Source organism: Sebastes umbrosus, chromosome 14 (assembly GCF_015220745.1).
Source record: "Sebastes umbrosus isolate fSebUmb1 chromosome 14, fSebUmb1.pri, whole genome shotgun sequence".
NCBI lineage: Eukaryota > Metazoa > Chordata > Actinopteri > Perciformes > Sebastidae > Sebastes > Sebastes umbrosus.
The window spans coordinates 23,772,301-23,798,618 of record NC_051282.1 but is presented as its reverse complement, the minus strand read 5'-3'; the positions used below and the strand labels follow the sequence as shown (position 1 = coordinate 23,798,618).

General features: G+C 39.3%; 1 protein-coding gene, 2 long non-coding RNA genes and 1 pseudogene across 4 annotated transcripts; 1 reads left to right on the top strand and 3 right to left on the bottom strand.

Annotated features, from left to right (window-relative positions):
- Window positions 1-856: 856 nt before the first annotated feature.
- LOC119501853 (calcium-binding tyrosine phosphorylation-regulated protein-like) lies at window positions 857-2,666 on the bottom strand. Of its 2 annotated transcripts, XM_037792531.1 has the most exons (3): window positions 2,293-2,659; window positions 1,821-1,919; window positions 857-1,576 (listed from the first exon to the last, which is right to left on the bottom strand). In XM_037792531.1, exons 1-3 carry the CDS (start codon window positions 2,543-2,545, stop codon window positions 1,569-1,571), a joined length of 360 nt encoding a protein of 119 aa, XP_037648459.1. In that variant the 5' UTR covers window positions 2,546-2,659; the 3' UTR covers window positions 857-1,568. The 2 variants fall into 2 exon arrangements, with proteins under 2 accessions (XP_037648459.1, XP_037648458.1); XM_037792530.1 differs by having other exon boundaries at window positions 857-1,919; window positions 2,293-2,666.
- Window positions 2,667-2,783: 117 nt separating this feature from the next.
- LOC119501856 lies at window positions 2,784-4,294 on the bottom strand. Its single transcript, XR_005209939.1, has 2 exons — window positions 4,051-4,294; window positions 2,784-3,081 (listed from the first exon to the last, which is right to left on the bottom strand). It is a non-coding gene; the product is annotated as an uncharacterized LOC119501856 (long non-coding RNA).
- A 1,319-nt stretch (window positions 4,295-5,613) lies between these two features.
- LOC119501855 lies at window positions 5,614-6,177 on the top strand. Its single transcript, XR_005209938.1, has 2 exons — window positions 5,614-5,740; window positions 6,033-6,177. It is a non-coding gene; the product is annotated as an uncharacterized LOC119501855 (long non-coding RNA).
- Window positions 6,178-12,742: 6,565 nt separating this feature from the next.
- LOC119501854 lies at window positions 12,743-24,946 on the bottom strand (annotated as a pseudogene).
- Window positions 24,947-26,318: the final 1,372 nt, after the last annotated feature.

Below are 26,318 nucleotides of genomic sequence, written 5' to 3'. Positions count from 1 at the left end.
TGAGGACTTTTACTTGTAACCGAGTATTTTTAAACTATGGTATTAGTACTTTTACAAGTTCTGAATACTTCTAGACAATTCAGGTACACACACTAAACAGCGTTTTCTGCAGTACAGGTGTAGGGCTTCTCTCCAATATGAATCCATCAGTAGGCTATGTAGTCGAACTGTTTAGGTTAGTTTGTCATGTACCTGCAGTGGTTCACATCAGCAGAGGGAGGAGGAAGGACTGATACAGACTGATGTCTGTGTTCTTCAGTCTTTCTAAGCTTCATTCAGTATTTTCATGTCAGGAATATGATTTATTGTTATTAACATTTAAGAGAGAGGAGTGTGCGCATTGTTTGGAGACGAATAATGCACATTTATTCAAAACAACACCTCACCAGATGGCACCTTCACCCAAGCCCTGACCAAATTGCAGATACTCTCCCTTGAACTGAATTAATTAATTAATTACTTCATTACATTATTACATTATAATTACATAATTACTACTGAAAAAGTGGTATAACAGATATAATTTTATTATATTATTTATATTCTTTATTATCATTATTATTATTATTATTATTATTATTTATTTATTTTTGTTGGTTTCATTATATTTGTTATTTTTTTCCCTCTGTTGTTTTCATGTGGTGAAAACAACAGAGGGAAATGACCTTTCATCAACCAATTTATTTATTCATTTTTGTTATTTATTATGTTATCTATTTTCTGCCGTGAATATTATATCTTCCATTGTTTCTGTTCTTTTTTATCTAGTAACTCCTTCACACACTGATCTTTCGTATTTTATTTTTATTGATCTGAATTTTTTCTCAAGTTGTTTGCATATTTACCCCCTTCCTAGGCAATATGACAAACTGGACAACTACAGGTCCTCCACCTGTCTCACCACCACACGTCTGTACCTCATGGTATGTTTGACATGTGCTGATGGAGGGCAAGTGTGGCAGCAAACATTCAAATTGTTTTTGCCCACCGCTACAGGAGCTGGTCGAGTGCCTTTAACTTCGCTCATCGACCGACTCCTGTCGTCCGCCCTCATATAAGGAATTAAACTGGGCTGAATCCAGTTCCTCTCCAGCTCCTGCTTCCTCTCCTCTGTAGCAGAGGTAGGCCGCCTTGAACTAGCCTTTGAGGTAGGCCGCTTTGAACTAACCTTTGAGGTAGGCCGATATGGATTTACCTCAGAGGTAGCCAGGAGCGGACTTCCTCTGGTTTTCCTCTGTGAAATAGGTGGGATAGCCCGCTTCGCTACTGTACTGGGCTGATATGGATTTACCGCACAGGTAGCCAGGAGCGGACTTCCTCTGGTTTTCCTCTGTGAAATAGGTGGGATAACCCGCTTCGCTACTGTACCGGGCTGATATGGATTTACCGCACAGGTAGCCAGGAGCGGACTTCCTCTGGTTTTCCTCTGTGAAATAGGTGGGATAACCCGCTTCGCTACTGTACCGGGCTGATATGGATTTACCGCACAGGTAGCCAGGAGCGGACTTCCTCTGGTTTTCCTCTGTGAAATAGGTGGGATAACCCGCTTCGCTACTGTACTGGGCCCATCAGGATCAGCAGGATCAGCAGGATCAGCAGGATCAGCAGGATCAGCAGGATCAGCCAGGAGCGGACTTCCATTGGTTTTCCTCTGTGAAATAGGTGGGATAACCCGCTTCGCTACTGTACTGGGCTGATATGGATTTACCGCACAGGTAGCCAGGAGCGGACTTCCTCTGGTTTCCTCTGTGAAATAGGTGGGATAACCCGCTTCGCTACTGTACTGGGCCCATCAGGATCAGCAGGATCAGCAGGATCAGCAGGATCAGCAGGATCAGCAGGATCAGCAGGATCAGCCTCTGATGGAACCTTTGGTGAGGTCTCTGTCGTGATCACGTTCATTCTCAGGAAGCTTTTCTCTGGGAAAAAAATAACAAAAATCGTAACATTACTACATAGGTATTTTTTAAAACATGTGCAAGTGGTGATAAAATTATTGATCTTTTATTATTTTTACTGATGTCCCATTAAATATTTTTGATATGATTGGGATTGACTTGATTATTTGACTAATAAATAGCTCTATTGCAAGAATATTAATGATATTCAATCTTTCAATGTTCCTGTGTTTCTATTGGTGAAATATTTGGCTGTCTTTCATCAATCTGACAAACCTGAAACTAGCATTAGGCTACTTGACTGATCTAATACAATGGCCTTGATCGGATTAGCTGGGACATCACAAATTATTACTTGAAATATTATATTTGATATTTTTGAATAATAGCTTACCCCACATCTCTTGGTAGTTGAAGATCAGAATCTTAGGATCAGCTTCAGGGTGAGATTCTCTGAAAGCGTCCATCTCCGACAAATACTGTGCTATAAAGCCAGTGACATCGGCTGGTTGTGAGAGCCCTACAGCTCTGGAAATGCACTCCAGCATGCTCTTCAGTCCATACGGACAATCACGGAGGGCTTCCATCATGCAGTCTCTTTGCAAGTTTCCCGTCAAATTGACGCACCTTAGAAATTTCTGTCTCATCCTGTGAAGTCTCTTCGAAAGTTCTGTTATGTACTGTAGGTCAAAGTTACTTTCAGTAACTCTCTGTCTCTCGCTGTCCAACCGTTTGTGGCAGTCTGGTACAAATTCCTGCTAAAGGAGAGTTTTGCCTCTGTGACACAATAAATCCATCGCCCACATTCTGTTCCATGACGTCATCAATATGCTTTTGCTGATGTCATGCAATGTTAGCAGAGCTGTGTTGTCATAGAAACCACAGTTGTGTTCTAAGTTCTATTTATTGTGCCACTTTTTCTTTTTTTTTTTGGAATGTCTCCATCCCGAGAGTCGTGATGCCACTGTGAACTTCAACATGGAGTATGTTGTTATATGAATGAAAGATTTACAGTTAGGTCCATAAATAAGGGCATTGACATTGTTTGCCCATTACAACATATAAGAAATCATTATTCTGATTTTCTAATGTGTAGATTTTGAAGTTTCAATTTATATTTGAGGTTATTTAAACATAAAGTGAGTGGTGATAGAGTGGAATTGCAGAAATATTTATCTTTGTCCTCCAAATGGCCAGTTAAAGGGACTGTTTGTAACTTTTTACACGTATAAATCAATCCGGGTCGGTGTCCCATGCACGCTCGCGTGTGGCTACGCTGTTTAGACTCAGACTCCAGCACAAACTACACGGAGGCACCAAAACCACAAAGTTATATCTAGTGAAGCCCGACTTGCAAAACAGTGTTGGCCGCGGTCGGAGGACACGGGGGAGACCGTAGTTTTGGTATCCAGGGCCGGAGTCTCTGCTGTACTCTGCTCCTCTGCTCCACTGCCTGCCTGCTTGCCTTCACTTACACGCCGCGCTCGTGCATGCGCGTACATTACACACTGCAGGAGAGTTGGTAGCTCTGAGAATATCTAATGAATGTACAGTGGACATTTGTGCAGAAATAAATGCTGAAGCTCCTCCAGACCAACAGAGGTTTCCCGTGTCTTGTGAAGTGACGGGGCTCCGCAGCGAGAAACGTTATCGTCTCCGACCAACTTCGGTGTCTTCCCTGTTTCCTCCGGCCGCGGTCGGGAGGCTGAGGCAGGAAAAGCCAACACTAGGATCAGCAGAGATTCATGGAGAGACCTTCGTCTGGTCAGCTAACATTACTGCCAGGCAGCTGAAATATAGAGTGATATTGTGGTTTTAGCTGACGTGTGTCGCCTCATTGTTTTGAGCGATGCTCGTTCATGTCTATGTAGAGCAAGCACAAGCTCGAGCCCGACGCTGACTTTCGTTGACTTAACGGCCACAGGTGTCGCTGTTAAAAAGCATTTCTGTTTCTTACAAACAGTCCCTTTAAAGCACTGCACATTACCAAATGACTTTATTCGGTAAACTCTTCATTTAATCATTTGTTATTGATTTACAATTAAGATGCAAAAACTAAATATGAACAGCTAACTTAACTGGCCATTTGGAAGACAAAGATAAATATTTCTGCAATTCCACTCTATCACCACTCACTTTATGTGTAAATAACCTCAAATATAAATTGAAACTTGAAAATCTACACATTAGAAAATCATAATAATGATTTCTAATATGTTGTAATGGGCAAGCAATGTCAATGCCCTTATTTATGGACCTAACTGTAAATCTGTCATTCATATAACAACATACTCCATGTTCAAGTTCACAGTGGCATCACGACTCTCGGGATGGAGACATTCCAAAAAAAACCCCGAAAAAGTGGCACAATAAATAGAACTTAGAACACAACTGTGGTTTCTATGACAAACACAGCTCTGCTAACATTGCATGACATCATCAAAAGCATATTGATGACGTCATGGAACAGAATGTGGGCGATGGATTTATTGTGTCACAGAGGCAAAACTCTCCTTTAGCAGGAATTTGTACCAGACTGCCACAAACGGTTGGACAGCGAGAGACAGAGAGTTACTGAAAGTAACTTTGACCTACAGTACATAACAGAACTTTCGAAGAGACTTCACAGGATGAGACAGAAATTTCGAAAGTGCGTCAATTTGACGGAAACATGCAAAGAGACTGCATGATGGAAGCCCTCCGTGATTGTCCGTATGGACTGAAGAGCATGCTGGAGTGCATTTCCAGAGCTGTAGGGCTCTCACAACCAGCCGATGTCAACTGGCTTTATAGCACAGTATTTGTCGGAGATGGCCGCTTTCAGAGAATCTCACCCTGAAGTTGATTTTAAGATTCTGATCTTCAACTGTCAAGAGATGTGGGGTAAGCTATTATTCAAAAATAATATATCAAGTAATAATTTGTGATGTCCCCAGCTAATCAAGGCCATTGTATTAGATCAGTCAAGGAGCCTAATGTTAGTTTCAGGTTTGTCAGATTGATGAAAGACAAATATTTCACCAATAGAAACACAGGAACATTGAAAGACTGAATATCATTAATATTCTTGCAATAGAGCTATTTATTAGTCAAATAATCAAGTCAATCCCAATCATATCAAAATATTTAATGGGGACATCAGTTAAAATAACTTAAAATCAATGATTTTTATCACTACTTGCACATTTTAAAAAAAGGACCTATGTACTAATGTTATGTTTTTTTGTCTTTTCCAGAGAAAAGCTTCCTGAGAATAAAAAGTGACCACGACAGAGACGTCACCAAAGGTTCCATCAGAGGCTGATCCTGCTGTTCCTGCTGTTCCTGCTGATCCTGCACCAGTAACACTGCAGCCCCACACCGCGACCCCCCAAGAAAAAAGCGGGTTGTCGCTCCTCTTTCACTGAGGAAACCCAGAGGAAGTCCGCATCTGGCTACCTCTAAGGAAAGTCCGTATCAATTACCTCAAAGGTTAGTTCAAGGCGGGCCTACCTCAAAGGCTAGTTCAAGGCGGCCTACCTCAAAGGCTAGTTCAAGGTGGCCTACCTCTCTACAGAGGAGGAGGAAGCAGGAGCTGGAGAGGAACTGGATTGTGCCCAGTTATAATTCTTGATAGGAGGGAGACGACAGGCTTCGGTGGATGGATGTGACGCGCTTCCACTGAGTGTAGTTAAAGGCACTCGACCAGCTCCTGTAGCGGTGGGCAAAAACAATTTGAATGTTTGCTGCCACACTTGCCCTCCATCAGCACATGTCAAACATACCATGAGGTACAGACGTGTGGTTGGTGAGACAGGTGGAGGACCTGTAGTTGTCCAGTTTGTCCACTGCATAGAAAAATAGTGATTATTTATTTAAATGAAAATCTTTCCCACTAATAAAATTAAAATAATGAATTGATAAAATACTTGAAAAACAAATAAAAATAAAATTGAATAAAACAAATAAAAAATATCCTGTTGTTGTGATATTATATTCATACTCAAGAAATGTTCCTTAAATGTCTCATATTGTAAAAATAGATGATGAGATGAGATGTCATGAGAAGGTACGAAGTGCGTGTGTGGTGATGACAGGTGTGGGACTGTAGTCCAGAGTAGTACTCCTTCTAGTACTTGTCAAACAGTCCACCAGTTACCATCAGCCTAGGAAGGGGGTCCCCTGTTGTGTGGTCCTTCTCAAGGTTTCTTCCCTTCTTTACCTGTGAAAGGTCAAGGGGGGGGGGAGTTTTTCCTTGATGGTGGGTTTTGTGTGACTTCTCAAGGGAATGATGAATAGGGTAAAATAAAATAATGTACAGTATGTACTATTTAAATGTTTGTAACATGACAAACTGGGTGTACAGTTTGTCACACTGCAATACATAAATAGCGATTATTTATTTAAATAAAAATCTTTCCACTAATACAATTTAAATTTAAATAATTAATCGATAAAATATTTGGAAAAAAAAAAAAAAAATGAGTAAAAACAAATAAAAAAATATCCTGTTGTTGTGATATTGTATTCACACTAAAGAATGTTTTCCTTTAAGGTCCCATATTGTAAAAATAGAAAAAGATTTTCATGTCTTTTTTATTATAAAGAAATTAAAATTGATTTGAAATTGTATTCATGCATTTATTCATTTTCTATAAATATACATATACACACTTTTTTTTGACTGATCTGCCCAGCTTTGTGGCGCCCACTTGCAAAATGAGAGGAGTTGTCATTCCTCACAGTCTTGGCATTACCATAGACCTCCAGCAGAGGGTTTGCTGCAACAATTTGGTCCTCAAGGGAGCCCTGCAAGAGTAAATTGTTGGCACTTTAAAGGAGACTGAAAATATGAGCAATTGATGCAACTGATGTAAACAGAGATTCCCTGTTATCCTACACAAGTTTTAGGTAGATCAATGTAAGTTTTTCATTACAACAATAAATTCAACATACAAAACCTCATATAAAAATGGTCTAATATAAGCAAAGTAATTGAAAAGTGAAACATCGAAGCAGCATTTTATTGATTAACAGTGATACAAGATAAGACACAATTTTAATGTATATCTTATCCATGTATAATGTAATAATATCATGCTATAGGAACAGTTGACTGCACTCACCCGTCTCAGATCAGTTGGAGCAGACGTCCAGAGCTGCTGTTTTTATACACAACGAGTCTGCCTCCTCAGCTAAAGTGTTCCACTCAATTTGGTCAGGAATGCTTGACCTTGTATTGGTGCTTGATAGTGATATGTTCAGCGCGTATAGATTAGTAGGCATGTTTCATTTCATACATATATAACATTTTACAAACATTTAATAAAGATATAAATATATATTTCTAGTTCTTTATTGTATTAAATTTAAAATACAATATAACCACATCAAAATATTAAGGGATTTAATTGAATAGTGTTGTGATGTGTATCAAATTACACCAAGTACAGTGTCAAATACTCTAAAGATGTAAATATTGTGTTTGTTACTTTACATTTATGTCCACATTGTTGATATATACTGTAGGCTTAACTCAAATTCCTCTTTTCTGACACAACATGAATACCTCTAACACAATCTTGAAAATTAATATATATGTATATGTATTTTGGAACTTGATTGTGCTTATAAATACTGCCAGTAATATCCACAGTATACCCAATGGTAAATTGAAAAAAAGTATTATAAAATTATTTATTCTACTAAATAAAATAGTAAATAAATAAGAAGTTTATGGCAGGCACCTGTGTCCTATTATTTTTATATCCACAGCCAGTGAGGAGTTTTAAATTGGAGAAGCCTTGAAATGTCACTGGTGTATAGTTACTGGACATACTAATCTTAGATAAAATCCAGGCCATGGTCTCCATTAACGCTGGACAAGTGTTATATGTCTCCTGGGAACCAAAAGGATTGCCAACTCAGATAATTTATCACCAGAATATGTATATATATATATATATATATATATATATTGAAATATTTTCCTGTGAGAATAAAAAAGATACAGTTTTTTGAGTGAAAGAGTTTATACTTAATGACCAACACATGATTAATGAAGACAAAGTCTGGGATCATCATTAAGATTAACTTTCATCTCCAAGTTTGCACACTCTGTGCTTATTATTTGCCATCTTACAAGCAGATCACAAGGTATTACCATAGTCAAAATAAATCCAGCTAAGGGAGGAGCAGCGACTCGTATTTGGCATAGAGAGAAGGATTATATTTATATAGCACAGATGTAGATGTTATTAACACCATATCCCAAGTTTAAAGAGATTTATTTTTCTTAAATAATCTATATATTCTCAAATGTATTCAATATAAAAGTATAAGTAGGTAACGTAAGGCCATTGCCAGGGATTTATTATTAAGTACAAATATGTTCTGTATGTTCATTGTAGTTGCCTTAGGGTCGGATAGAATTACCAGAAATGTGCTGAGCTGATACACAGCATTAAGAAGGAGCACAACCAAAACAGGAAAATTACAGACCTGCCTCTACTTGTGTTTAGCCCTGGTTTTATAGTAGGGGCACAGCTGAGCCAAGCCCTGCTTTCCCTTTTCCTGAGTCGTCTAACGGTTTGCCAGAACTCCTTGAGGCCAAGCAAAAGTCCCTCGCCATCGTCTCCCCCAAAGTCTTCCCACACCCTGGTTAACTGCAGCCCTTCTGTCCAAACCAGTACCTGTCTGCTGTTTCCGGAGACCCCTGGGCCTACTAAGCCCGAAAGGCCTCCTTCTTCTGCTGGTGTCCACCAGAGATTCTTAGGTTGCCGCCAACGACAGGCACCGATGAACCGTCCGACCACAACTCCTAGCAGCTGCTTCCACAATGGAGGTTTGAACATGGCCCAGTCCGGTCCCAAGACCTTTTTACAATCAAGGTTTGATTTGTTGTGTTTGTTAACAATTTATACCATGTATACCAGTTGCAATGTTTACAATTATGTAAAATGGTGAATGTATATAATGGATCAAGGTGCAGCTGTCAAACCAGTTTAAATGAGATTCAAAATATTTTCACATTTTTCCTGAACCACTGTAGTTTTGATGGCTAGGCATAATATATGTATATTATTTAAAAATATTAAATATTGTGGGGACTCAGGGTGGCTGAAGCTGAAACGGTCCAAGTGTTAAAAAAACTGAAAAAGCATGATAAATCAGGAAAGGTATTTAACTTCTATTAGCTAGTTGTGCACAAGTAAAAATCATTTGATTTTTAGTGAAAACACAGTATCAGTGTATGAAAGTGGGCCTCCCATTAACTTATATTTATGAAGCATGTTTCTCCGTAACTGTATAATGTTTTCCAACATTAAGATTTTTGTAATTATTAGAAATTTTAGATTTGAATCTAAATTGTAGTTAACTTATATACCGTACAATGTACAAAATAAAATATAATGTTCTTTTAAGGATTTCAATTACTGGCCTTGAATTTGTTTACTGGTTGGCTTTTATTAAAATAGAACTTCTAAAAACTTCTAAATCTTTTTACCGTTTAACATACCGGTACTTAATTATGGGTAGAAGCTGTGCGTGAGGGGGATATCAGATTTTGTGAGGGGCCTGTGTATTATTTGATGATCTGTTACACTTTCAAGTTTGGACAACAGATCAAAAATGAAAGGCATCTGCAAGTCTGTCCTCGTGTGTCATTAAACATAACCCGATGGCCGAGACAGAGAGAGTACAGAGGGTGTTGTGTAGTTGGCTGATTCATTAGTATCGTGTGAGTGACTGTTTAAAACCACAACTACATGTCCTGCATGCTGGGCAGATACAATGGTGTGTATAGCCAATGAACCTAGAAAGTATCACTTGTACAGTAAGGGTTTTGAAGAAGCATTTGTGCGTGTACGCACACATGTTTGGCTTTGTTTTCTTGCTGTGATAAACAGCAAAATGGTGTTTCCAATTGTTTTCATTGATAAGGGAGTCTGTAAGTCTTTCTGTACAGTTCATGCTTGCTAACAGCTCTGATATTGCTTTGGTTCAAAGGAGATGTAGTATGGCATTGCTAAACGTATTATTAAAGAAGAGAAGTGGAAGGCCATCACTGTTAAAGTGCCAAAGATTGTCTATTGTCCTAAATCAGCTTCAGACTGCGCAATGGTATTTTCACTGTGCAATGCAAAGATCACAAAGATTACTGGAGCAGGATCACATTAACATTTTAGATTTTTTTGGCAGTAATTGCATAATGTAAGCTGATTCTTGTCTTTCTAGCACAAGCATGCATTTATAATAAAAATGTCACCTGAAGGTGCAATGTGTTAGGGATTTAGATTAACCCACGCACAAGGGCTGACTGTTGTAACAAGGCAAAGTGAGCATGGCTCACATACCCCCTGCTCAGTTTTGGACCCCTACTAAAGTAGGGCCAAAGGTTTTGCCCCTTTCACAAGAAGACAAAGTCAACAGCTAGTTAATATTTTATGAATTCTGTCGGAAAGGCTCCAGAAGGATGTTGTTTCTATTCAGCGCTGTCAGGCTGGAAAAAAAGCAAGAAAAAGAAAAATGACTCCGCACATATTACCAACATTTAAGCTATGTACTGTGTATGGTATTGCAAGTTAATTTTATAAGTAGAGTGATTAAAGATGAGGTATTATCCATAAAAAGTTTAATCGGCTGTTATATACTCCCTAAATGGACATGAAAAACAGTTGGCAACTCGGTTGAGATCAAGCCCAAAATACTTACTTACTCACAAGTCAAAATGAACTTCATCCAGTTGCTATATGTTAAACTAAGAAGATGACATCTGTTAAATAAGCATGATACAAGTCCCCTGGCAAATATTGAGGGATATGTTATGTTCGTTGTGTCATTTTTGAGTGAAAATGGGAAAACATATAAAACAGGAACCCATTTCAGGAAGTTGTTGTATGTTGATTGCTTTTGAGTTTGGCTTTTAGGACTACATGCTAACTTGAGTGATCATGTGATGCATGAGTGTGCAACAGAAGTATTTTCCATCATTCTTTTTAGCTTCTTTGCATCAGGTTATTATGCTGTTTATACATCTAAGAATTGATATTATGTTATGCGATATGTACTGGTGCAACTGTGTGTGTGTGTGTGTGTGTGGTGTGTCATAGACTTTATAAAAAGATGGACGACATGACAGCTCCCCAAAAGTGAAGCCAAAACACCTATATTCGCCCCCTGGTGGCTGGCTGCAGTATAGGTCATAAACCCGCCACCTCCATGATAGCGGAAGGGACATGCGCCAAAACTAAAAAGTCAAAGTACACCACACATAAATGTTTACCGAAGATGTTTTTTTGTCATTTTAGGTAGTTCTTATCATGCTGATGTATGTTTCAAGTGTTAATTTTTCTGATAAGTTTTGGTTTTAATTGCTATAAAAACAGGGTTGAGACGTCATGATTGACAGCTGCTCTGAGTGGAAGTCGTCGCGGAGCCGAGGGCTTGGAAATTGTACGAGAAAGGAGATGTAACTTCAACTTTCCGTAACAGTCACAAGTCTGTGTAAGAGAACAAGTGTCAATTTGATCATAAACGTAGTATAGAGATATTATGGTTAGCTGTTGTGTCTTTCTAGCCAAACAGCTACCGTTGTGCTAACGTAGCAGCTAGATGGCTCACGCTAACCACGGCGACTCCAGCCTACGCGATCACTACAGTCTATGTGTGTGTGTGTGTGTGTGTGTGTGTGCGTGCGTGTTTGTGAGACATTAAAAGAGTGAGAGAGACTCTTTGTCACATATGTCAGATATGAAGGACTGGAGCGATTACATCTGTTTAACAGGGCAACTACCCCTCAGCCTTTATCTCTTCTTTGTTATTCACCCCATGGTGCCAGCTGTAAAGAATTACTGGTGAGTTCATAACAGGGAGTTTGTTATCAATGCTCATCTAATCAAAATATCATTTGACTAAAAAGGTGACCATTACTTGGACCCATGAGTCATGTATATTGTACCTTTTACATTTTACTTTGTGGGATTCTGCTATGGAAAGAATTCCACTGTGGTGGTGTTGATTTCTTTTGCTGCATGTGTACCCTGACACAATATATTCCCTTTAGGAGGATACAGACGCGATGTGAAATCCAAGAACCCTTTGAGTGAAAGCCCAAAGGGCCAGTAGATTAAGGGGCATCAAAGCTTTAGTGGTCAGACTTCATTCTGCTCCAAGATTCCAAGTCAAGTTTAATTTCTTCCCAGAGACAGAGTGCAAAGACTTGCATTACTTGGCAGCCTCCATCTATTTGTCGCCTGTGACACCCCAAATAGAGCATTGCATGGATGCAGGGCAGGCCTTAGCCTGTTTTGAGTCCTAAGCAGAATTTGATTCGCTCTGATCTGAGAACAAAAAAACAGCCACTTTTTTTTCCTTTTTTTGTTTTCATATTTTTCAAATTAATCAATTATTAATTCTTTCTCTTGGTTTTAATAAATCTAGATTTTGAGGATTAGGGAGGCATTAATAATAACGTCCTTGGAACACCTGCACACATTGTAACGGAGGACAAATGTTATACAAAATCAGAATATAAAAATCTGCCAACAATTGAAGAAAAATGATGCCCACATAGTCTCTGTATGAGTGTCTGAACCCCTATTTTCACTCCACTTGGCTGACTTTCATTTATCATAATATTACAGTGTTATTCTTTGCACAATATTGCAAATCTAAGGTTTCCAATTGCTCAGTGCATCCCGAACACATGTATTTCTCTTTTGTGCAGCGTTTATACTTTTACTTCACAACATCTCAGAAGGACATATTGTACTTAGATGCTCACAGTGCTGCTGATAACAAAAGACATTACAGCATGGCCAATTGCTCCATATAAATTAGTCGTCAGAAAGGAATGACAATGATTGTGTTGGGCAATTATCATCTTTATTGAAATGTTAAAGAGCCCCCTAACCACCGGGTTCATATTTTATGAACTCGGTTGAAAGGCTTCACTGGAGGATGACTCTTACTCAGCAGAATCAGACTAAAGAAAAAGAGAGGAAAATCAATTATTATAGTGAAACTTCAAACACAGGAATCAAGTTTTCATGCGGAAATTCAAATATTTAATGACAATATAAGCTGTGACAGTGAACGTGCACATCAATCAAGCCTTTTACTGACTTCTAATGTCAACACAATTGATACTGTGATCATGCAAACAACAAAGATACCTTTCCAGCATCACGGCTCTTGGCTCTCAGCTTGTTGACCTGGGACTCAGCGATGTCAGCGCGCTCCTGAGCTTCCTCCAGCTCATGCTGGACCTTTCTGTGCCTGGACAGTGGGTGTTGGCCTGCTCCTCCTGTGAAGGGATTGGAATCATATCGACTTAGTTTCAAGACAGGCAATAGTGGTATTATTTATTCTAAATTAATGATTGGTCATATAAATGTAGTTGACTTACAGCGTCCTCAGCCTGTCTCTTGTAAGCCTTCACTTTGAGCTGCAGCTTGTCCACCAGGTCTTGAAGTCTGACGACATTCTTCTTGTCTTCCTCAGTCTACACAGATACAGGATTATACAGTAAGTGATGAAGAATAGAGAATTAAAGAGAAGTTAAGGTTGTTTTTTAAAAATAGGAATTACCTGGTATGTCAGCTCCCTTCACTCTCCTCTCAATTTGCGGACACCTTTAACAGCATCAGCTCCACGCCGCCTGCTCACTTTCAACTTCAACTTCCAGCTCACGCACCTGTAACATGATAAATAATGCATCAGTATTATATACAAATATTTTAGTACAAAAAAAAAATAGAATTTATATTCCACACATGTATAGTGCATACCCGGACTCCAGTTTCTGTAGCTGCTCTTGCCACCCTTCATGGCGAGGTTCTCAGCCTCATCCAGGCGGTGCTGCAGTCCTTGACTGTGACCTCCAGGTTCTTCTTCATCCTCTCCAGGTGAGAACTGGTGTCCGGCTCCTTCTTCAGCTCCTCGGCCATCATGGCAGCCTGAAATGATGAAATGGTCTCTAATTCCAGTTTTTTCTGAAGAAATCGTATCACTTATTGAGCACATACAACCACAAGAAGCAGTTCTTGAGATGTGAACTCACATCAGTGATGGCCTTTTGGCTTTCTCCTCAGCATTTCTTGCTTCCTGAACTGAATCATCCACCTCACCTGAACCTGGACAAGGTCAGTCCTCCAGCTTCTTCTTGGTGTTGATAAGACTGGTGTTCTGAATGTTTAAGAAAAACCTTGTTCAATATGATGTATTCAAAATACTAGTTTCTTGTGAATTATTGAAAACAAACCTGAGAGTGAAGCAGTGAGACACGCTCACTGGCATCAGCCAACTCCTGCTCAGCCACTTTGCGTCCTCTCTCTGTCTGCTCCAGAGCGGACTCTCAGCTCTCAATCTCAGCCAGCATCAGACCATTTCTGCGCTCCACCATGGAAACCTGCTCCTTCATGTCTTCCCTGTCCTCTGATAGCATCATCAAGGTGCAGTAGGGCATCCTGACATCGAAGTGAAAAAAAACAGTATCACTTTTTTTTTCATCTTACAACATTTTTTTTTTTTCATTTAACAATCAAAGAAATCTCACCTTGAAGCTGTCCCTGGACATTCCTCAGTTGTTTCTGGGCTCAAACGGCCTGCCTGTTGGCGTGGCTCAGCTGAATCTCCATCTCATTCAGGTCTCCCTCCATCTTCTTCTTGATTCTCAGCGCATCATTCCTGCTCCTGACCTCAGATCCAGAGTGCTCTGCATGGAGTCAATCACCCTCTGGCTGTTCCTCTTGATCTGCTCCATCTCCTCATCCTTCTCTGCTATCTTCCTGTCAACCTCACCTTTGATCTGGTTGAGCTCAAGCTGAATACGAAGAATCTTTGGACTCCTCGTGCTCCAGTGCGCCCTTGGTTGTAATTTCAACAATTAAATTTTAAAAATTGAACTCATACACAAGATTTCCTCTAAACATAGTACCACATTTGATGTGATGTGATAGAAGCTAAAAAGCCTATTTCATTCAATTTCTCAGAGAATGATTTGAACATATCAGCATTCACCCATATAAAAGTTACAAAATCATTAACTATTTTCAGTAAGAGCAAGCTAGTGTTTTTAGTTCATATCAGTGTGCCAAACCAAACTAATTTTGAAGATCCAGCACCTTTTATCATTGCCAGGATACAAGTTTTGATTAACCTAACGCGAGAACTGACTGACTGCTGGATCATTTTTTTGTGATTCTGTCAACTCCTGATGTTTTACCTCAGCTTCCTCCAGTGCTGTCTGAATTTCACACTTCTCAACTTCTATACTCTTCTTGGCTTTCTCCAGCTCATGGATACACTTTCCAGATTCACCAATCTGTTCAGTCAGTCTGAGATCTCCTCTGCAGGAAAATTAATACAAAACAAAACAAATGACACTTTAGGAGCTGGTATACAATCAATATTAGTTCCCCTCAAGTATGAAAGTTCACTTACGCTGCAGGTTCTTGTTCTCTCTCTTCAAGGTCTCCAAATGATCAAGAGTCTCCTCATAAGAGTTCTTCATCTTGAACAGTTCAGTGCTGAGAGAACGAGCCTCCTTCAGGGATCCTTCTAGCTCTGCCTGGCTCTCCCTCATACTTCTGCTTCCATTCTGCCAGGACCTGGAATTATATAAATGAGTAAAAAGTATGTGTTTCATTTGAATAAATCTTGGTTTTGTTTTATTTGTAACATGTATGTACTTATCAAAGTTCCTCTGCTTCTTGTCAAGATTGGCAGCCAGAGAATTGGCTCTCTCCACATCAATCATGAGGTCCTCCACCTCACTCTGCAGCTCTGCTTGGTCTTCTCCAGAGAGGCACACTTGAGTTCGTAGCCTCAATGGATTCCTCTGCATCCTGCAGGCGCTGGGCAAGCTTTTTCCTGTAGTGAAGAATGATTTGCTTGCGCTTAATTGGACAAATAGATAGCAAAAAATGGATCTATCTATAGTAGAAAGGTTTTATATACTTGGCCTCCTCCAGCTCCTCAGTGCGTTGGATAGCATCAGTCTCATATTTGGATCTCCACTGAGCTACCTCGCTGTTGGCCTTGGACATTCCTCGCTGGAGCTCAGCCTTGGCCTCCTGCTCCTCCTCATACTGCTCTCTGAGCAGATCACAGTCATGGCGGGCTGACTGAACAGCATGGGCCAGGGCGTTCTTGGCCTGTTGAACATGACAAGAGATCTTATTTAGTATTTACTACATATCATCCACTGTAAATAGGAACTTGGGATATCAGGGATAAAAGTTTCTCGGTTACTTCCAGAAGATATTTGTTACATTATTATTCTATTTATGTTTTGATGTATTTTGCAGAGAGAATGGGTATTGTAATACCTTCACTTCCTCCTCAACGTGCCTCTTAAGTTCCTCAATCTGCTGAGTGAAGGCCTGCTTGCCCCTGGTCAGCTGGGAAACAAGAGCTTCCTTCTCCTCAAGCTGGCGGGAATACTCCCCTGAAGGACAATTTATAAACTAGTTTATGAAAATGATGAACTCACCTACAGAGTGCTTTTCATTACAGGTGTACAGATAATCTCTACAAAACAGATTCTTCATTCATACATATATGCAGAATCTGTAGTCAACAAACAAGACTGACAATGATTTAGCATTTTATTGATTCAAAATTAGCTTTTAATTATAAGCTACTTGTGAACACGTTCATCTTTCAACTTCAACTCCAGTCTCGCAAGTTGCTAATCAGACTGTAAACAATGAGCAACTCCCAGAAAAGGAAGACTCTGATAACTGCTGGCTACACCGGAACCCCAGAAATATAGCCCCTTGCCCCCAGAGGCTTATCCGTCGTCAGACCAATAGCTGATGGATTCAGAGATTGGTGTGCAAGTGACTTACCATTCTCTGTCTGCAGTCTGGCCCTCTGTGCACTGATGTCATTCAGTTGGCGAACATTCTCATCATTTTTGGACTTAAGTTCACTCAACTGGTCCTCAAGAGTTCTGCACATTTTCTCCAAGTTGCCCTATCAAAAATAAATTTGCTAAATTTGTATTTAAGCAACACAAATTTACTGCTTTTCAATAGATGCTTTTGTTTGCATGAATAATCTTGGTATTCTATAATATTCATCTAAAGATAGTTTATATGTTAGTATCTTTAAACTTAAGGATACGAAGCTAAAACTTTCACTTCTAAACAAACCACTCACCTTTGCTTTGGCAACAGACTCCATGTTGCTGGAGAGGTCATCGATCTCCATCTTGTACTCGCTCTTCTCCTTCTCCAGCTTCTGCTTGACACGCTGGAGGTTGTCGATCTGCTCTCCCAGCTCTGCAACGCTGTCGGCCTGCTTCTTGCGGAGGGCTGCTGCGGTAGCTTCATGCTGCAGGGTCGATTCTTCAAGATCCCGACCGCAGCTTCTGGAACTCAGCCTCGCGCTTCTTGTTCATCTCGATCTGAGCGGATGTGCTCCACCAGCTTCCTCGAGCCTCTCGCTGATCTCCTCAAGCTCCCTGGAGAGGTCAGCCCTCTGCTTCTCTACCTTAGCCCGAGCAGCCCTCTCGGCCTCAATCTCTTCCTCCAGCTCCTCAATACGAGCCCTAGATTTGACGATAGAGGGTTTAGTAACTGGAATATAACATACGTTATTTAATTTACATTACTTTAGTGTAATTTGTATTTGTTTAATACTGTATGTTGAATATGTTACCTGGAGTTCCTTGATCTTCTTTTGAAGCTGGGCCGCAAGAGACTGTTCATCCTCAATCTTGCTGATGAGCTGGCTGGTCTCAAAGTCCTTCCTAGAAGAGGTGACCAAGAAAGATTTCACTGTCATAGTTTTACTGTTTTTGGAGTATAATGTGAGAGATGCCGAGAAGAGGATAAATAACCTGAAACAAACTTACAAACAAAAACTTACTTCTTGAGTTTCTCATCAGATTGCTGCTTGTCATTCTCCAGATCCATTAAGGATTCCTGGGCCAGTTTTCAGATCTCCCTCAAGCTTCCTCTTGCTCTCTCAAGGTCCATGCGGAGCTTCTTCTCTTGCTCCAGTGATCCCTCAAGCTTTCAGATGACAGATAATGACAGTTGATTTGAGGTATTTAAAATACAGATAATCAATACCAAGAATACCAAGTCATTATAGGGGAAAACCACAAAGTCATAACTGTTGTTTTCTTACATCGTCCACTTGCTGTTCCAGCTTTGTCTTGGCCTTGGTCAGAGTGTTGACTTTGTCTTCCTCTGCCTGGAGATCATCAAGTGTTTGCTGGTGGGCCTCTTGGAGGGCTTTCTTCTCCTTGGTTAACTTGGCAATTGACTCATCTTGAGATGCCATCTCCTCTGTCAGGTTTTTCACCTTAAAAAGGAAGAACAGTTTATAAATTTTTGTATACCAAACCTTGTATACCACTTTGTATCAATGTATGTTTCAATTTATGTGAACCTTGTTTTCTGTGGCATGTTTCTCCTTCTCCACTTTGGCCAAGGTGAGCTCCAAGTCGTCAATGTCTTTCTTCAGCTCAGAGCATTCATCCTCCAGCTTCCTCTTCTTGGCAGTCAGCTCTGCATTCATTTCCTCTTCATCCTCCAGTCTCTCAGATGTCTCTTTGAGTTTGGCCTCCATCTGGATCTTGCTCTTAATGAGCCCTTCACATCTTTCCTCAGCATCGGAGAGATTGTCACCTTCCTATAGTTTGAACATACACGTTTTAGCTCATATACCTCATTTTAGATTAGCCATGCAATTATTAATGTATTATTTAGTATTTATTTGATATATAACATTAATTCTTTATATAGTAGATTGAATTTGCAGAAAGGCTAAATCTTTGGTAAAGCATGTACTGCTTGTAATGCAAACACTGCATTTGGTCTCCCTATATCTCCTTGGATATGATTGATGAATTCGGTCTCAATTACTGAATAAGTCTTTTAGTAAATAACAAAACCAAAGAAACAACACATACATTTTATATTTCACTTACCGAAGCCACTTGCAGTTGCAGGTCATTCTTTTCCTGCAGCAGGGAAACCATCTTCTCCTCTAGTTCCTTCTTCTTGGCCAGGGCGGTAGCCAGGTCTGATTTCATCTTATCATAGTTCTCCTTCATCTGTTGCAGCTCCTTCTCAGTTTCAGCACTCTTCAGGAGAGGCTTGATCTTAAAGTACAGTTTCAGCCATGGCCAGTTCTTCACATTCATGAATGATCGGACGTTGTACTGGAGAGTAAAGATAGCATCTCTAAAAAGATAATATTAAAAAAAACTTTATTGTAATGGGATTCTGTTGAAATTGGGAGGATAACAATATAATAGCACTATTCAAACAGACAAAGCAGTTTAGTATAGTACTTGATTGTACCTCCTCTCCATCATCTTAACAAACTCCGTCCTCATGATATATCCTCTGCAGAGAGCCTGAGTCATGGTCACTAGCGTAGCCAGTTTGTCATCTCTCATCTCCTCCAGTGTACCCAGCAGACCGGCTTTGAAGAACACCTATATGTTGTCAAGTGAAGGAGTTCAGTCATCAGTAAACATGGATACAGCAGGACGACTAAATCTGTTAATATTGTCTATAAAGATGTACCTTTGTGTGCCCAAACTTGTACTGAGTGTGGTCCACATCAATGGAGCCCAGCAGCTTCTCTGAAGCTTTCTTGTTGTCAATGAACTGTCCCTCAGGGATGACACTGGCATTCAATACTTTGTATCTGCAAGGAAATTATGCTTTGATTTAGATATATTTCAACTCTTGGTCTGGCATTCTCCATCACCATACTTTAAGTAAAAATCAATTGAATTTGTTATGCATAAAATAAAAATTATTGTCACCTCTGCTTGAAGTCAGCATAGAGGACTCTGCTGGGGAAGCCCTTTCTGCAGATTCTGATGCCTTCCAGCACACCGTTACACCTCAACTGGTGGATGACCAAGAAGTTCTCCATAAGACCTGCACATTGCAAACATATTGGGTAGAATATTTCTTTTGGTACCATGTTACACAAAGTGCAGAAAGGTGGATTATGGACTTCTTACCTGGGGTCTTTGATTCATTAGGAATCAGGCAACGGACAAAATGAGGATGCGTGCTTCTCAAGTTGGTCATCAGCTTGCCCAAGTTCTCCTGTGGATCAGCAACACAACATAGGTCAACTTCATTTCCAGATGAGGTTTTTAATTGTTATCGAATATGAAACAATACATACTCTGAAAAGAGCAGACACAGTCTGGAAGGAACCACCCTTCTTCTTTCCACCCTTCTTGCCACCAGCAGCCGCCTCTGTTTTGCAAAATAATTGAATTTCATTAATGTAACTGAATAAAAAATAACAGATTACCAGTTTGTACTGATTAGCTTCTTACCCTCGTTACCATGGGCGACATACAGTAAGGCCATCAGTTTGTTTGAAGATTTCTGGTAGAGCTGAATAACTGAGTCGTTCAGAGGGTCCTTGTTCTTGTCCAGCCAGCCATTGATATTGTAATCCACTGTACCAGCATAGTGAACCAAAGCGAAGTGAGCGTCAGCCTTGCCCTTTCCAGGCTTTGGTTTCTCAAAGCCCTTGGTCTTGCCAAGATGCTGATCATGCAGCTTGTTCTTGAAAGTTGTGTCAGAGGCCTTGGGGAACATGCACTCCTCTTCAAGGATGGAGAAGATTCCCATTGGCTGAGAAGAGTTTACATTTAATGTTAAAAATTAAACTGTTGAAGCAAATATATGCACATGAATCAAGGAATCACAAGAGTGGTTACTTACTTTCTCAATAAGCTCAATGCAGGCAGCCAAGTCCATACCGAAGTCAATGAACTCCCAATCAATGCCTTCTTTCTTGTACTCCTCTTGCTCCAGGACAAACATGTGGTGGTTGAAGAACTGTTGCAGTTTCTCATTGGTGAAGTTGATGCAGAGTTGCTCCAAGCTGTTGAACTACAGTATACAGGTAGATAATCAGTTGATTTGGCTTGCAGTGTTTGTACTGTATATCATCACTACTGATGTTACTGATGTTACTCACATCAAAGATCTCAAATCCAGCGATATCCAACACTCCAATGAAGAACTGTCTTGGCTGCTTTGTGTCCAGCATCTCATTGATGCGGATGACCATCCACAAGAACATTTTCTCATAGATGGACTTGCACAGAGCACTGACAGAATTGTTGACCTGTGGAACGGTCTGACCTTTGGTCACCATTTCGTTTCCGACCTTGACTCTTGGGTAGCACAGCGCTTTCAGCATATCGGCTGAGTTCAGGCCCAGGAGGTAGGCGATTTTATCAGCCTCTGATTGAGAGAAACAGAAGAAGTACGAAATACACATTAACGTGTAGTATTATACACACCAGAAAACCTGCATGATGAGAATGTATTATTTTAACAATTACCCTCATTGCCATCGGGTTCAGCCTGCTCCTCACGCTGCTTCTGCTTGAATTTCATGTTGCCATGATGCATCACAGCTCCAGTCAGCTTATAGATGCCCAATTTCTCCTCAGAAGTGAAGCCCAAGATTTCAATAGCAACCTGCAATGTAAATGAAGTAAAGTTAATGTTAATGGGAACATTTCCCCCAGTATGCTTAGTTAAAGTATCTATGTAACTAAATTGTTGTCTTACATCTGTTGCAATGAACTCCTCTACATCATCGATGCTTTTGACAGTGATTTCACCCTGACTGATCATGTGGTAGTCATAGGGGTTGGTGGTGATCAGAAGAGCCTCTACAGGGGCACAATAGAAATACATAGTATTGTTTGGTGTTTTTTCTGGTATTATTTAAATTTCTATTTCAAATTTGTGTAGCAACATACCCAAGAGCTCAGGCTTGTGGCCAGTCATCAGCTGATAGAAGATATGGTAGCTCCTCTCAGCAGACAACTGGAAGGTGACACGGGACTTCTCCAGCAGATCTAAGAATAACAAATCAAGGTTAGATTACAGTTTACTGAATTTAATTGAAATTATTATATTATCATATAGACAATATATATAAAAATAAATATTTAACATATCAATAAATATATACACAGCCTCACCAGGAGGCATCATATCTTTGTACACGATATGATAATGCAGCAGTACAATACATATTCAGTACAAGGTATCCAGCCAATTCAATAATTAATACATGAATCAATACTTTACAGCATAAAACCGTAGGTGTGCACAAACAGTTCAACTTACACCTAAATTAGTCAAAATCAATCAAGCTTAAAAAAACACATATTCTCCTTACCCAGACACAGTTTACAAAGCATTGAACAACTAAAACAAACAAGATGAGTATTTAGATCCTTCTGCAACTCAACCGATTCAATAGTTATTAGGGCTGTCAATCGATTAACATGTTCAATCGCGATTATTCGCAAGATTGTATGTTCGCAAATTAATCGCACATTTTTTTATCAGTTCAAATGTACCTTAAAGGGAGATTTGTCAGGTATTTAATACTCTTATCAATATGGGAGTGGGCAAATATGCTTGCTTTATGCAAATGTATGTATATATTTATTGTTGTAAATCCACTAACAACACAAAACATTGACAAATATTGTCCAGAGACATTCACATACTACTGCATTTAGTTTAAAAAAATATTTAAAACTTTAAAACTGAACTCGCTACAACCTCCGAAAGACTGAATAGCGTTAATGTGTTAAAGAAATTAGTGGCATTAAAACAAATTTGCGTTAACGTGTTAGTGTAGTGTTAACTTTGACAGCCCTAATAGTTATATTTAAGATCATGCTGCTACTTAGCCAGCTCTTTAGGGAGGACTTAAAGTTTCCAATAGAGCTAATCAACTTATACTAGATTTAGTATGTAGGATCTGGCGGCATCTAGCGGAGAGGTTGCAGATTGCAACCAACGGAAATTTCTCCTGTGTGCCAAGCGTGTAGGAGAACTACGGTGGCTAACGCGAAAATGTGAAAACGCAAATGACCCTATCTAGAGCCACTGTTGGTTTGTCCGTTCTGAGCTACTGTAGAAACATGGCGGCCGGACCCGCTCCCTATGTAGCTATAAACGGCTCATTCTAAGGTGACGAAAACACAACTTATTTTCAGGTGATTATACACTAAAGAAAACATGCTTATTATTATTATATTCCATTTCTGCCAATAGATCCCCCTAAATGTAACACACTGTTCCTTTAAGGCTTGCGGTTAACCCATTCCACATATCTGCTGCTGAATATGTTACAGTGGCAACATTTTTTTTTAATACCCAAGTATAAACTCAAACAAAGCTGAGCAAAATGTACAAAATGACTTACATGTTTCAACATCAGCTGAAGCCAGTTTGCCAGTGGTTCCAAAGTGAATTCTGATGAATTTACCCTAAACATATCAGATTTAAGTTAGCAGGATTATTGCTATGCAGCTCAAAGAGCTTATGTTTATTTTATGCCATTTTAACACTTACAAAACGAGAGGAGTTGTCATTCCTCACAGTCTTGGCATTACCATAGGCCTCCAGCAGAGGGTTGGCTGCAATGATTTGATCTTCCAGTGAACCCTACAAAAAGATATTAAAAAATAGGTTGTAGATTGTAGAGAATCCATAAATAAACAATTCTTTGACTATTTTGTCATTATAGGCAACCATTTTTACCTTTATTTTACTTTGCTCAGTCTTCTTAGCAGGTCCAGCCACTGCAATTGTTGCAAAGTACTGGATGACACGCTTGGTGTTGACAGTCTTTCCTGCACCGGATTCTCCACTGGGGGAAAGAAAAGGGGAGAGAGAGTCATATATGTCAATGTCCTATATATATATATATATATATATACGTATAATATAATATTATATATTTGATATATATTATTGTTACTCACGTGATAAGGATAGACTGGTTCTCACGATCTGAAATGAACAAGTACTTTAATGTCTCATAAAATACCATATATGGTCGGAATACAGACGTGCATCTGCTGTGTCTTGTTTTGTGCGTCACGTAAAAATAAATTCATGTGACTTCTTCTCGAAATTAAAATATCTTACCAGTGAGCATGGCCTGATAGGCATTATCAGAGATGGAGAAGATGTGGGGTGGAGCCTCCACTCTCTTCTTGCCTCTGTATGCGTTAACAACCTGACCATCGTACACTGGAAGCCACTTGTAGGGGTTCACGACGACACAGAACAGGCCAGAGTAGGTCTGTAAAGAGAAGAAAGTTCCCTCTTGACTTCATTGCTTACATTTGACATACTCTATATATAAATTCAATCTGAGCTTCATTCAGAGTAGTGGCTGATCGAAATACTCACGTAGATCATCCATGATGAAAAACGCTCTTTGAGGTTATACAACACGCATGGTTCATTGAGGTGGGTCATCATGGCCATGTCCTCAATTTTATCGTACTTGGGAGGGTTCATGGGATGGATTTCATCCTCTTTTACAGTGAGAGTCTGAAAAGAAATGCAGTAAAAAAAAAATCAATTTTACTGGGATATAATCTTTTATGGGATGGATGTCATCCTATTTCACTGTTCACAAGAATCTCAAATAAAACATTTATTCACCTACTTTTCCCGTAAGTGTCTTAACATATCTTATATCTTACTGTCACCAGTTGTCTGGGTCATTTGAGTTTCATTGTCTGCATGATTACACTTACCACTGATGTCTTTCCTTCATATGGCAGTGTCTCAACCGTGGCTTTGCCACCCTCTCTTTTAGTGAGTTTTCCCTTTAGGTACATTTCTTTAGGCTCACTCACAAAGAAGGCCGTTTTGGCATCAAATGGTGAGGTCTGAGCCTCAAGCCTCTCCCTCTCTGGCTTGCGGAGGTAGATGGACGCAGGCCCATACCCCGCCATTTCTGCATCAGTACTCATGGCTGCACTTTATTTGGGACTGGAAAGATAAGAGGGATTTTCTTTGAATTTATTGCATTGTGATATACGGTAGTGTTTGTATGTGACTATTATGGAGGTTGTGTTATTGCAGATATGTCTCACCTCAGTTAATCCCAAATGAGTGGCTCAGATCTGTTGTTGTCGTACGATGCTATTAAAGAAAGATTGAGATGATCATTGAAGAGGACGCAAAATTAAAACATTTTCCACTGTCTAGTGTTTACAACAGTAAATAGCAGTCACACTACATGCATTTTAACCTATTTTAGCAAAGTATTATGGCTCCATGAGCTTTTATTACTGCACCGTAACTGTCATTTGTATTTAATTTCATTTTGAGTGTTTTATTTTATTTCATTTCATCTAATTTTTAAAATCTCTTCTTGGTCTCTTAATTGATTTTATTCTGTTTTTATTGCTTATTTTTTGTTGTCACTCTTATGCTTTTCTTTGCCTAGCTCTTTCAATTTCCTCTATGTTTGAGATGTGCTATATAAATAAAGCTGCCATGCCTTTACAATTACCTCAGTTATATACAGTAAATACCCACACCAATGTGGAGACCATTTTCATAGCCTCTCCAGTGATTCCAAAGTATTTTGATCATTCAAAAAAATATCAAATAACAGACTTTTCTAACTGAACAATTAAGAGTTAGTTTGCTTGTTTTAGTTTTAGCTCCTTGCTTTACAATAGAAAGTAACATTTTTGATTAATAATATCCTTTCAAGATCACTTGACATGAAAAAACATGATGACAAAGAGTCATTACATTCATGCAATTTAAAGTAAAAGCAAATTAAGTGAGAATAAATACACACACAAAGCACTAACCTGTGATGCCTGTCAGTTCTTGGAGGAGTCTGAAGCTGCTGCTTATATAGAGGCTGAACTGCCCGGTCAGCAGCAGTCCGCCTCTCGATTTGGTCAAGCATCCCTGTTATTGTAAGACCTATCTTAGTAAGCTATGTGTGTTTGACATATAACATTGCTTAATCGTCAAAAATAGCAATAAAGAAGAAAAATTAAAATGGTAAATCAATCCAGTAAGCTAGGATCAGAATTTTTGTATATTTTAGTAAAACTAAAAATGAAAAGGAAGAAAATTAGCGAATACAACAGCTTCAAATTCCGTTATTGCATGATATACATTTTGTATATCATACACTCTGTATGATATACAATAAGATCAAACTAATTTGACAAATACACTCATCTATTAGTTAAGTTGTGCCTTGACCTTCCTTTTTGAACCCATAAACTCTTTACTCTAAGATGAAGTCAAATGTCATCGGTATAAGTAAAATAACACTTAGCATTGTAACTTAAAGTCCCTCACTCACCATATATACATTTTGAAGATTATGCCATATAGAGAAGCATTGGACTTGGCTGTATGTCTGCTCATGAAGCTTAAGTGTGGAATGGTAATGCCCAACGTATGTCCCAAAATAGATGTCGTGCAATACATACACGGGTTTTTGAACCACTAATTTGTTGCAACAAATAATTTACTCAAATTAAGATTGTGACTTACACTGTACTAGAGAGGGCTTTCATTTATATTAGATGTTGTCTCTACTTGCCCTTGCACTTAAATATGGCCACAG

Bases quoted from the DNA above. Each gene is read 5' to 3' on its own strand.
- LOC119501853 (XM_037792530.1), bottom strand. From the start codon at position 2,545: ATGAGACAGAAATTTCTAAGGTGCGTCAATTTGACGGGAAACTTGCAA. The intron at 1,920-2,292 runs GTAAGCTATTAT...TTTTTTTCCCAG, and splicing joins CAACTACCAAGAGATGTGGG to AGAAAAGCTTCCTGAGAATG.